The sequence below is a fragment of the Lampris incognitus genome, chromosome 3 (assembly GCF_029633865.1).
Source record: "Lampris incognitus isolate fLamInc1 chromosome 3, fLamInc1.hap2, whole genome shotgun sequence".
Classification (NCBI taxonomy): Eukaryota; Metazoa; Chordata; class Actinopteri; order Lampriformes; family Lampridae; genus Lampris; species Lampris incognitus.
This window is the reverse complement of record NC_079213.1, coordinates 92,548,537-92,561,101: the sequence shown is the minus strand read 5'-3', so window position 1 is coordinate 92,561,101 and position 12,565 is coordinate 92,548,537. Positions and strand designations below refer to the sequence as shown.

The window sequence follows — 12,565 nt, the reverse complement described above, 5'->3', positions numbered from 1 at the left end:
TGTTGAGTGTTGTTGTAAATTGCAGAGCGTGTTCTCCAAGTGGGTCTTTAGCATCAGTCTCTCCATTGTGTGCATTCTATCAGTTTTGCCATCGTTTTGAGCTTTAGTTCTGATGCACCCTTGTGGTGCAATGCAGACAGTTTCCCCCCCTCTCTCCTTTCTGTCTCCAGAGGATACTACATTGACTATGGGAAGGATAAGAAAGAGGTGAAGAGGAGAGACTGGAAGAGACACGAGTTTCACTACGACAACATCATCTGGGCCCTCCTCACTCTCTTCACGGTGTCTACTGGGGAGGGATGGCCTCAGTGAGTGCCTGACCTAAGCGGACAGCTTTAAATCAACATGCCTGCCAATGATTTTAAAAATATGACTAACTGCCTGTCTGTATTCAGACTCCTGTTACATTCTAGTGTTTGCAAATAAACCACCTAACATTTGACCGTACATTTGATTTTCCTTATTGATGGTCAATTTCAGACAATATGGCAAATTGCATTCAACACATTTTGTTGTCTGCACATTTTGGCCTCTAATTATATCACAATAAGAGTGAACCATGGTTTGATGGAAAACTAATGCTTACCTGGTTCCTTTTAACCATTGATAACAACAAGCAAACAACAAGCAAATACTCCACACATTCAAATGGTAAAATCCAATATGATAGTTCAAAATAGGTGACATACTGTTATTGATAAAAGCCGTCGCACATACGTATGTACATGGCACATGGCTAAGCTGTCAAGTCTGTCAGCAGTCATATGCCCACCATCGGGCTACCCTATCGGGATTTTGTAAACACGGTGCACATTTTCTATACTGCTGAGTTGTGCTTTGTATGTGAATTGGTACTGTAAAAACAATGTTAAGTTCTCTATTGAGTTTTATACCATGGTCACAGAGAATACTGGCTTCTGATTGGCTGGAGGGTGTTCATTAAAACCGTACAATGTATGCGTAGCTCAGCTCAAGTTTGATTACTGTTCTAATTTCATGCGCTCATCACACATTTGCTACGTAACCATGGCAACCTGCTGATTCAATAGCAAGACCAGTTAACATTCAAAGCTTTAGCTTAACTTTTGCTTCATGACCTATTTCTGAGAAAAAAATGTTCAACAAAAAATACGTGACTGCTGGGCGTCCGGGTGGCATGGCAGTCTTTTCTGTTGCCTTCCAGCACAGGGATCGCCAGTTGGAATTCCCGTGTTACCTCCGGCTTGGTCGGGCGTCCCTGCAGACACAATTGGGCATGTCTGCGGGTGGGAAGCAGGATGTGGGTATGTGTACTGGTCGTTGTACTAGCACCTCCTCTGGTTGGTTGAGGCACCTGTTCAGGGGGGAGGGGGAACTGGGAGGAATTGCCTGATCCTCCCACACGCTATGTCCCCCTGGTGAAACTCCTCACTATCGGGTGAAAAGAAGTGGCTGGTGACTCCACATGTATTGGAGGAGGCATGTGGTAGTCTGCAACCCTCCCTGGATCAGCAGAGGGGGTGGAGCAGAGACCAGGATGGCTCGGAAGAGTGGGGTAATTGGACGGGTACAATTGGGGCAAAAGAGGAAAAATCCAAAAAATAAATAAATAAGTGACTGCTTGTATTTAAGTTCTTTGGTACATGACCATGTACGTGTGATGTAAGGGTGTGTGCAACCTTAAATGTACAGTTCCCATTCTGCCAACCAAACTTTAATAGAACCAGTAGGAGAAATCTTCCTTTCATCACTGATCATTAATTTTATCATTTTGTTCATAGAATTAATTTGTTGGTTGTATGCACTTTGTAACTTCAGCTTTTGTAAACAAAGATTTGTAATTCATTGTCTTCTTCTCCTTCCTCTCCTCCTTGTGTCGCTGCTTCCCTAGGGTCTTGCAGCACTCTGTAGATGTGACAGAGGAGGACAGAGGTCCCAGCCGCGGTAACAGGATGGAGATGTCCATCTTCTATGTCATCTACTTTGTCGTCTTCCCCTTCTTCTTCGTCAATATCTTTGTGGCTCTCATCATCATCACCTTCCAGGAACAGGGGGATAAGATGATGGAGGAGTGCAGCCTAGAGAAGAACGAGGTGAGAGATATGGGTGACAAGATCTCTGTCGCCATCTCTCCCTTTCTCACACTTCCACTTTCTCATAACCTTTCTCTAAGACAGGTGTCCAAAAGCTCTTTTCACATCCAGCTAAACTATGACAGCACAGACAATGGGTCTGGTGTGTGTCAGTGCTCCTGTTATCACACGTTGTGTCACCATGACACATGCATTAGAGTCTGCATGGCCTCAAATACAAGCCTGCGCCCGACCTGTGTCACAAACTTCATACCCAAGACAGCGTTTCTTATTTTCTTTTAATCTGAGCCTGACCCGAACCCAAGATAAAAAGAGAGTTTTATTACAACTGCCAGCCTGTCCTCAAAAAATCTAACACCAGCATTATTGGGGGTTTTTTTTTAACAAAAGACATTTTGGCAGTAAGCCACAACACAGTAATAAGGTGGACAGGCTCCATCGTAGGTGCTGGGATGTGATTTGTTCAGCAAGGTGGAATGTAACACACTCATTACAATGACCCCGTCTGTCTGTGTCAGTAGACTGTACTACCCCAGATAAGCGATGATGATGTTAGAAAGCAGTCTTATGGTAAGTCCTGGTCAACTGACAGGAATATCCCATAAAATACGGAGAGAAAACTCCTTGTCAAATATTACATAAGGTGTTGTGGGATTATTTGACTAATATTGACTCATAGTTTCCCTTCCTGACAGTCTACATAGGGACGCAGTTCCTCTTTTATCGAAAGAATCTCCTATTTTGGGTTTATCTCCGTTATCTAAGAGGTGTTTTCTGCCTTTCATTTTCTGTTTGTCTTCTTTATGCATAGTAAAGATTTGCTACCACTGTGAAGCCACTGCCTGGTGTCTGTGCAGACTGTAAATGAGACATATCCAGGCGCTCCTTGAAAGTGACTCGTTGGAAAACATCTGTCACTGTCACTGACATGAAAACATCCGTCACTGTCACTGACATGAAAAGCGAAGAGAAGCAGGGAAACAAAGAATGTAGCCGATGGAAAACAAGATCGTTATACGAACCAGCTGTTTTAACTACTGCCTCTCTCTTTGTGCTCTCTCTTTCTAAATTCACAGAGGGCGTGCATAGACTTCGCTATCAGTGCCAAGCCTCTTACCCGCTACATGCCACAGAACCGACACACGTTCCAGTACCGCCTGTGGCACTTTGTGGTTTCTCCCTCCTTTGAGTACTCGGTCCTGGCAATGATCGCTCTCAACACCATCGTACTCATGATGAAGGTGAGGATGTCCAGTAAGCTAGAAAAACATTCATTCATTCATTGATTATCCTCACTCAGGGTTGCGGGGATGCTGGAGCCTATCCCAGCAGTCATTGGGCAGAAGGCAGGGAGACACCCTGGACAGGCCACCAGTCCATCACAGGGTCAACACACACACACACACACACACACACACACACACATTCACACCTAGGGACAATTTAGTATGGCTGATTCGCCTGACCTGCATGTCTTTGGACTGTGGGAGGAAACTGGAGCACTCAGAGGAAACACATGCAGACACGGGGAGAACATGCAAACGCCACACAGAAGATGACCCGGGACAACCCCCAAGGTTGGACTACCCCGGGGCTCGAACCTGGGTCCTGGGCTAGAAAAACAACCAAAACCAAAAATGAAAGAGACAAAATTGATAAATAAATTAACCCATATATCCAAATTAGTATGTTTTCCTCGTATGTCAATAAAAAACATTGAAGGCCAAAACACAAATGACGGATAAACTGCAGGATGGACATTTCAACCACTTCTCATGTTTACCTCCCACCTTTCTCCATCTGCACTCATTCTTTAAAGTAAAATGCCTTTTTGCCAACTCTCCAAGATATTGAAAATTGGATGTTGTTAGAAAAACCACATCTTGTTTTGTTGTTTTAACACGACATGAAAGTTTAATAGGTTCAAAAGCAGCACACGCTGCTCCTTTCTGAGTGTGTAACTGTTAACAACACATTTGGGTTCCAAACTCACTCAAGATTAGTCATCTAGAGCGGGAATCTTGTGTGATGATGACACATCCTTTTTTTAGGAGTGTTTGAACACCTTTGCCATTGGCTGTGATGTTTTTCATGTGGTTCTGTTAATCTTTCTTCTACATGCTAGTGGCAGAAATCTTTTTTTCTCTTTTCTTCCATTGCTCACCAGCGTTTATTCCCAGCACTGCCCCTTTCTCAAGTTCTGTGACAGACAGACTGGCAGTAAGACGGACAAGACAGACTAATGGGCAAACAGACAGACTGTCAGACAGACACACAGATTGACAGACAGACACAAACGGAAAGACAACGAAAGACAGACTGGCAGACAGATGAACAGACAGGCAGGCAGGCAGACAGACAGATCGACTGGCATCCAGACAGACAATCAGACGGGCAGACAGACTGGCAGACAGACAGACAGATAAACAAACTGGCAGACACACATACATATGAACAGACAGGCAGACAGACAGACAGACCGACTGGCATATATACAGGCAGACAGACTGGCAGACAGACAGACAGACAGACAGACAGACAGACAGACAGACAAACTGGCTTATAGACAGACAGGCAGACCGACAGACAGACTGACTGACATATAGACAGACAAGACAGACAGACAGATAGACAACAGACAAAGACAGACTGGCAGACAGACAAACAGACCGACTGGCATATAGACAGCAGGCAGGCAGACAGACAACAGACAGAAAGACAGACTGGCAGACAGAAAGACAGACATACTGGCAGACAGACACATCGACAGACAGACAGACAAACAGACAGACAGTCACAGGGTGACTCAGCCTGTATTAAATATTGATCTATAATATCCAGGGGCCGCTATTTAGCATGACCTCATTAACTGTAGCTGCCAGCCCCCAGAGGAATGACTCTTTTTATAGTGCCACAGATGAGAGGTTCTGAGACAAAGAGGTTATTTATGGGTCTGAGTGAATCTTCAATCACTGCAAAAATATCCATCCTAGCACCTTGTTTAATTTAGTATTTAGTCCTATTCTTTTTTTTTCTCTCCTGAAAACGGAAGTTTGGCAGCGTTCTCGACGCTAGTGGAGTGATGAACCTTACTTTGTCTGGATGCAAGATAAGCTTGTTTAGAGAAAACTGTAAACAGGTGAAACAATATTGGAAATGACAATCTCACCCAAATGGCAGGTTGTTTAAGGTTTCAGGAAAATAGGATGTCAAAGCTAGCTGTGAAACCAAATGTACAGCTGTTCAGATGGACTTGGTCTGGTCTGTTCATCAGCGTGCTAATGTCGTGAGGTAGCAGAGGTAGACGTTCTGCTAACTGACCTGAATCAGATTTGAGGCCTATGGATAATATTACTGTAAGGAAGCTTTCTTTTTTATATAATAGAGGATTACTTATTTTGTTGTTTCTGCCTCCTATGTGATTTCAGTATTACTCTGCCCCGCCTGCATATGAGGCTGTACTGAAGCATCTGAACACAGCCTTCACCGTTCTCTTTTCTGTCGAGTGTGTCCTCAAGATCATGGCCTTCGGCTTTCTGGTGAGTACAAAAAAACAGAAAGAAAGAAAAAACCCTCAGTGCAATATCATCCTTTACTTAATATCTGATCATGCTACTGTCCAGCCGGAAATTTTTGATAGCATGTCTCCTTTCTCTGCAGAATTATTTTCGAGACACGTGGAACATTTTCGACTTCATCACCGTGTTGGGCAGCATCACTGAGATCGTGGTGGACTTGCGGGTATTAAAGAACATTTTTAATCAGATGAATGAAAATTTTTAGTGGAAAAAAAAAAGGGTTGGTACAGAGAAAGGAAAAATTAGTTGATGCTCTGTTCCCTTTTTCACTTTCTTTCTTTGTGTTTTGCTTCATAGCAAAATTGGGGGCAGGATAGGAAAGGACACATGCGAGAGGAGTATTCTGGTGTGGCTATGCGTATTTTATTCAGGACAAAACAAATCAATGATGCATAGCCAGCGCTCAGTCCATTTTTCTAATCTTTCCCCTTTTATAGTGAGTCCGCAGTCTTTGCTTTTTAGTGGACTGTAAGCAACAGTCCAATCTCTCCCGCACCTATTGAATCACATGCAGATAGCATACAGTTTCGAGGGGAAGTTTTAAATAAAAAGTGTGAATATTGCTGAGTTAGTGATGTTATGACATAGGGATGGGTACCATTCACATTTGAACTGATACGGTCCGGTACTTGGAATTCGGTACCGGTACCCAACGGTACCTTTTTTCGGTACTTTTTCTTTTTTGTAATTTCATTAGTAAAAAAAAAAAGAAGTCAAAATTTCTTAATTTAACACATTTATTTAATTTAAGTAATTTTCCACAAAACAAAACTACTTAAACAACAAAGTAGCAGTAATTTAAATATTAACATCTCTACCTTCCTCTCCGGGAAAAAATGTGGGGGGAACTAGGAGATTAAAACATGGAGGACAGGGTAAAAAAAGAAAAATATATGTATATAGATAATTAAATAAATCAGAAGGTATTGTTAGCATTAGCAGTTCGTTTTCAGGAACACTAACATGTCCACTCTCTCTGGTAAGAGCCGAGCCCGCTCCACACTCACTGTGTCCCCCGCTGTGGAGAAAACTCGCTCTGAGGGTGTGGAAGAGGCCTGCACACACAGATACAATTTTGCCAAGCTGGCCAGCATTGGCATCTGGGACCTCTCCTGCCACCACCACGGGATGGGTTCGACTGAGCTGAGGACTGCTGGGATACTCTGGTAGATCTGTAGCTCTTTCTTGGCATTTTCAGTCATTGAGGGAACACTGATGTCCACCTTGGTCTCCAGCAGCAGGGCCTGGTCTTCATCCTCAAAGAGCTCCCCAAGGGCTGAAAGCTTTTTCTTTTGGAGTGGTGGCTGAAAATGGAAAAAAAGCCTCATGATTTATCAAGCACAATTATATTATAGTCATAATAAAAAGTATGCCAGTACTAGTGTCTGTCCACATCTTACAGGTGCTGCCACTGCCATATCTTCTTCTGAAGAAGACGCATCCTCCTCATCCTCTTGCAGCTCTCTTTCTTCCTCCTTTTCCTGGGTCATGTCTCCACCCTTTTAAATAAAGCATACACAATAAACTATGAAAGTTTGTATATAGAATAGAACACATACGTCTACTTTCTGATCATGAACAAACCTTGTTTCCTCTTGTGAGGGTCACAGCTGCTTTCTCCACGCGGGTCCAGATGGCCTCATCATGAATCTTTCCTTTAAAACGAGGATCCAGGGCAGTAGCCTCCTCGAGGAACTGTCAAAGCTCTTTATTGGTTTCTTCCTAGTAAGATAAAAATAATAATAATGATTTGATGATAATGCATTTTAAATTTCAATAGTTGGATGGCAGCATGAACACAAGTGAATTAACTTAATAAATTATTATCAATTAACTACATACCTTGTAGCATGGGAAGAGGTCCGCGCAGACCTTCTGCTTGATGGCTTGGGTGAAGGGAGAATCGTTGTCCTGCACCTTAAACTTTGCCTCCAGTTTCTGTAGGATGGGGAGGATCTGCCCAGTTGTGGCACTCTTGTCAGAAGAGACACAGATTGTGGACTTGTACAGGATCCTCATGGTGTCGATGAAATCCTCACACATCCGGATGTCTTGATCTGACACTCTCTGCAGTCTGAGAAGAAAATCAGAAGTACAACATGCATGCAGCATGCTTTCTGTTAGAATCAATCCAATTACATTTTCATGACTGGGTGTTAGGCCTACTTATTTTTAAATAAATTATATATACCTGTCTCTGTCCATAGCCTTCTTTAGACGCAGGTCCATGGAAGCAGCCTGGATGGCAGGGTACTGTTCGATGAAACGCTCTACCATCAGGTAGTGGCTGTTCCATCTTGTTCTCACATCCAGTGTGAGGAAATGTTCCGGAAGGCCTTTAAGAAAACAGACAAAATCATACATTGCAAAGAATTTTGTTCACCCCCAGACTGTAGAACATAGGTGATAAGAATATTATGAATATAGAAAATGATTATGGTGGAATTTAGAAATCAATAAAAAAAATACATATATATATATATATATATATATATATATATATATATATATATATATATACACTACCGTTCAAAAGTTTGGGATCACCCAAACAATTTTGTGTTTTCCATGAAAAGTCACACTTATTCACCACCATATGTTGTGAAATGAATAGAAAATAGAGTCAAGACATTGACAAGGTTAGAAATAATGATTTGTATTTGAAATAAGATTTTTTTTACATCAAACTTTGCTTTCGTCAAAGAATTGCACAGCATTGCAGACCTTTGGCATTCTAGCTGTTAATTTGTTGAGGTAATCTGGAGAAATTGCACCCCACGCTTCCAGAAGCAGCTCCCACAAGTTGGATTGGTTGGATGGGCACTTCTTGCGTACCATACGGTCAAGCTGCTCCCACAACAGCTCAATGGGGTTCAGATCTGGTGACTGCGCTGGCCACTCCATTACCGATAGAATACCAGCTGCCTGCTTCTGCTCTAAATAGTTCTTGCACAATTTGGAGGTGTGTTTAGGGTCATTGTCCTGTTGTAGGATGAAATTGGCTCCAATCAAGCGCTGTCCACTGGGTATGGCATGGCGTTGCAAAATGGAGCGATAGCCTTCCTTATTCAGAATCCCTTTTACCCTGTACAAATCTCCCACCTTACCAGCACCAAAGCAACCCCAGACCATCACATTACCTCCACCATGCTTAACAGATGGCGTCAGGCATTCTTCCAGCATCTTTTCATTTGTTCTGCGTCTCACAAACGTTCTTCTTTGTGATCCAAACACCTCAAACTTGGATTCATCCGTCCACAACACTTTTTTCCAGTCTTCCTCTGTCCAATGTCTGTGTTCTTTTGCCCATCTTAATCTTTTTCTTTTATTGGTCAGTCTCAGATATGGCTTTTTCTTTGCCACTCTGCCCTGAAGCCCAGAATCCCGCAGCCGCCTCTTCACTGTAGATGTTGACACTGGTGTTTTGCGGGTACTATTTAATGAAGATGCCAGTTGGGGACCTGTGAGGCGTCTGTTTCTCAAACTAGAGACTCTAATGTACTTATCTTCTTGCTCAGTTGTGCAACGCGGCCTCCCACTTCTTTTTCTACTCTGGTTAGAGCCTGTTTGTGCTGTCCTCTGAAGGGAGTAGTACACACCGGTGTAGGAAATCTTCAATTTCTTAGCAATTTCTCGCATGGAATAGCCTTCATTTCTAAGAACAAGAATAGACTGTCGAGTTTCAGATGAAAGTTCTCTTTTTCTGGCCATTTTGAGCGTTTAATTGACCCCACAAATGTGATGCTCCAGAAACTCAATCTGCTCAAAGGAAGGTCAGTTTTGTAGCTTCTGTAACGAGCTAAACTGTTTTCAGATGTGTGAACATGATTGCACAAGGGTTTTCTAATCATCAATTAGCCTTCTGAGCCAATGAGCAAACACATTGTACCATTAGAACACTGGAGTGGTAGTTGCTTGAAATGGGCCTCTATACACCTATGTAGATATTGCACCAAAAACCAGACATTTGCAGCTAGAATAGTCATTTACCACATTAGCAATGTATAGAGTGTATTTCTTTAAAGTTAAGACTAGTTTAAAGTTATCTTCATTGAACAGTACAGTGCTTTTCCTTCAAAAATATGGACATTTCAATGTGATCCCAAACTTTTGAACGGTAGTGTATTTTTTTTTTTTACATTTTTTAAGCAAGGATATGAACAAACATCACATTTTTTTTTTAGATCATAGAACCTACCAAGCAGTTTCTGTTTCTCTCTTAGGACAGGCTTGGCGAGGCTAGCCTTCCTAAGCCACACCACAACGGCCCGTATCCTCCCTGACCAGCTGGCGACACTTTGCACACTGTGGAGCTTTTGGGCTGAGATGTTAAGCGTGTGCGTGAAACATCCCATCTTCAGGATCTGCATTCGCCTAACTGCCACATCCATGTTGGCAGCGTTGTTTACAGTAATAGCTACCACTTTGGACTTCACTGAAAAGTTCTCTAAAATGGAATCTATTTCTTCTGCTACAACTGGCCCTGTCTGGGAGACATACACAGCCCTTGTATGGAGGACTTTCTCCCTCAGCTCAGCCTCCACTACATAGTGTACAGTGACTGTGAGAAAGTGGTCTTGAGCCACACTGCTCCATCCATCAGCTGTCACTGCAACATGGTCAACTCCCCTCAGCTCCTCCTTCACCTTAGCCTTCTCTACACTATACCATGCTGGTATAAGTGTGTTTGACAGAAGATCTCTGGGGGGGGGGATACATGGGGTTCAGGGTCCCTATCATCTCCCTACAGTATGAAAGACAATATTAATAACTGAAGTGAACTGCTGTATAATTTGTAACTTAGCTGGCTCTATCACACACATAATCACTAATTTTGTTATGTATTGTGATAATTTACCTAAACCATGGGGCCTCCACTAGTGAGAATGGCAACAGCCCTTTGACAATGAATTCTGTCACACTCCTGTGACACTCATCGACTCTCTCGCGGGGAAAGGCAGTCTTCTTAGCCACAGTGAAGGGTGTCAGTGTAGCAGCTCTAACGGTGACTTTTGGATGTGTTGGCTTATCTATCGATCAAAACAAGAGTGCAACGTTACTCGCAACAAATTGATGATAATGACAGATGTGAAAAAATTATTCATGACACCTACATTAAATGTGTAATTGTTATATTTATAACAATAATAACAGATAAGTAAGTTTATTTATATAGCATATTTTGCAGATAAAAATCACAAAGTGCTTCACAATAAAAAATTAAATACAATAAGACAGTAAGAGACATAAAACACAATAAGGAAACATTAAAACGACAAACTCACCATGTGAATCATCATCCATGGGGTCTGACTCCACGACGCTGTTTTCTGGGGATGTGCTGCTGCCGGTACTAGCACTAGCTGGAGCACTAACGTTAGCTTCTTCAGCTTTATCAAAGATGTAGGTACATTCTTCAGCATGTAAATAAATTCTGTGCTTTACCAAGTGTTTCCTCAGGTTCGAGGTATTGCCATGGCCAGCCTTGCATGCTTGGTGACATATATTGCATTGAGCTTTGTCTTGGTCGATTTGAGTAAAGTGTAGCCATACTTTAGACCGCTTGCGAGACACCATCGCTGATCTGTGCGTGAAAGCATCCGGTCAATTTTCAAAATAATACCCGATCGTTGTTTTTTTTTTACATCTTTATTACACAATTACCGAAATTACGTACCGTTTCACTTTATTTGAATAGGTACTCGGTAGTACCGACCTAATTCGGTCGGTACCTAAAAAGTACCGAATATCGGTACCCATCCCTATTATGACAGTCCTAAGGACAGCACCTTTTCAGCGGGTGTCCTCTTCTAAGTCCTCTATCCGGATGAACGGATTCCCCATAGGTATACATTTTGGTACTTCCCCAATGGAAATCAGAACTGATGAAGCTATTGGGATGAACAGCAAAATGTTTTAGTCTAGCTGAGTGTTTTGTATTTCATTTTGACTTTAATGAATATTAATAATGCTTACTTGTGATGTCACATGTATCTCATCTTGTATCACATGTGATACAAGATGAGGCCGACAGCATCAGTCACCCTAACCAATGAACATCTGCCCTGTCTTTCTCCTCCCCTCTTCCAGTCTATTGATACATTCAACATGAGCTTCCTCAAGCTGTTCCGTGCAGCCCGTCTCATCAAACTGCTGAGACAAGGCTACACCATCCGCATCCTTCTCTGGACCTTCGTCCAGTCCTTTAAGGCCCTGCCCTATGTCTGTCTGCTGATTGCCATGCTCTTCTTCATCTATGCCATAATTGGCATGCAGGTCAGTGGCAACACAGTCCGATGTTCAAAAGGCCACTGTCTCTCTAAAGATGCATAATTTTGAATGTAATATAAGCCATTTGATAGACAAGCCAGAAACCTTAACATGGCAAACCCAATGGCAGTGCTAGTGACATAATTATTGTACTACCTAATGAGTTTTGCTGGACAACAAAGCACAAACTATTTGGCAACATTTGTCATGTAGTTAAGCTTATTCTTTCCATGAATGTGCCCCTAGTGTGTGTGTGTGTGTGTGTGTGTGTGTGTGTGTGTGCGTGCATGCTTAAACGTATCTCTAGCTTTGACTACCTGTACTTACCTGAATTTATGATATTTCCCCTCGCATCATTTGTGTCTTCATGGATCAGGTGTTCGGGAACATTAAATTGAATGAGGAGACTCACATCAACCAGCACAACAACTTTAAGACTTTCTTTGGTGCTTTGATGCTGCTCTTCAGGTAAGACAGCACAGGAGTTGTAGTCCAGTTCACGTTGCTTAGGATACGGAGATCTTAGTTTCTACCAAAGCTACATGCTGGAGTCAAAGCATACGTCTATTAGTGGTTCCACAGCTGGACAAAATATGTCTTTGTAGACATGTCCCCTTCACCATTAGTTGTGAGAGCTAATCTATG

General features: G+C 42.4%; 1 protein-coding gene across 1 annotated transcript in view; it reads left to right on the top strand.

The window, feature by feature from the left end:
- LOC130110532 (voltage-dependent R-type calcium channel subunit alpha-1E) overlaps positions 1-12,565 on the top strand; it is a 186,944-nt gene that overhangs the window by 152,547 nt on the left and 21,832 nt on the right. The window contains 7 exon segments of the mRNA XM_056277664.1: positions 171-308; positions 1,871-2,072; positions 3,149-3,313; positions 5,501-5,611; positions 5,733-5,813; positions 11,741-11,926; positions 12,297-12,388. Of these exon segments, the coding sequence (XP_056133639.1) occupies positions 171-308; positions 1,871-2,072; positions 3,149-3,313; positions 5,501-5,611; positions 5,733-5,813; positions 11,741-11,926; positions 12,297-12,388 (975 nt within the window).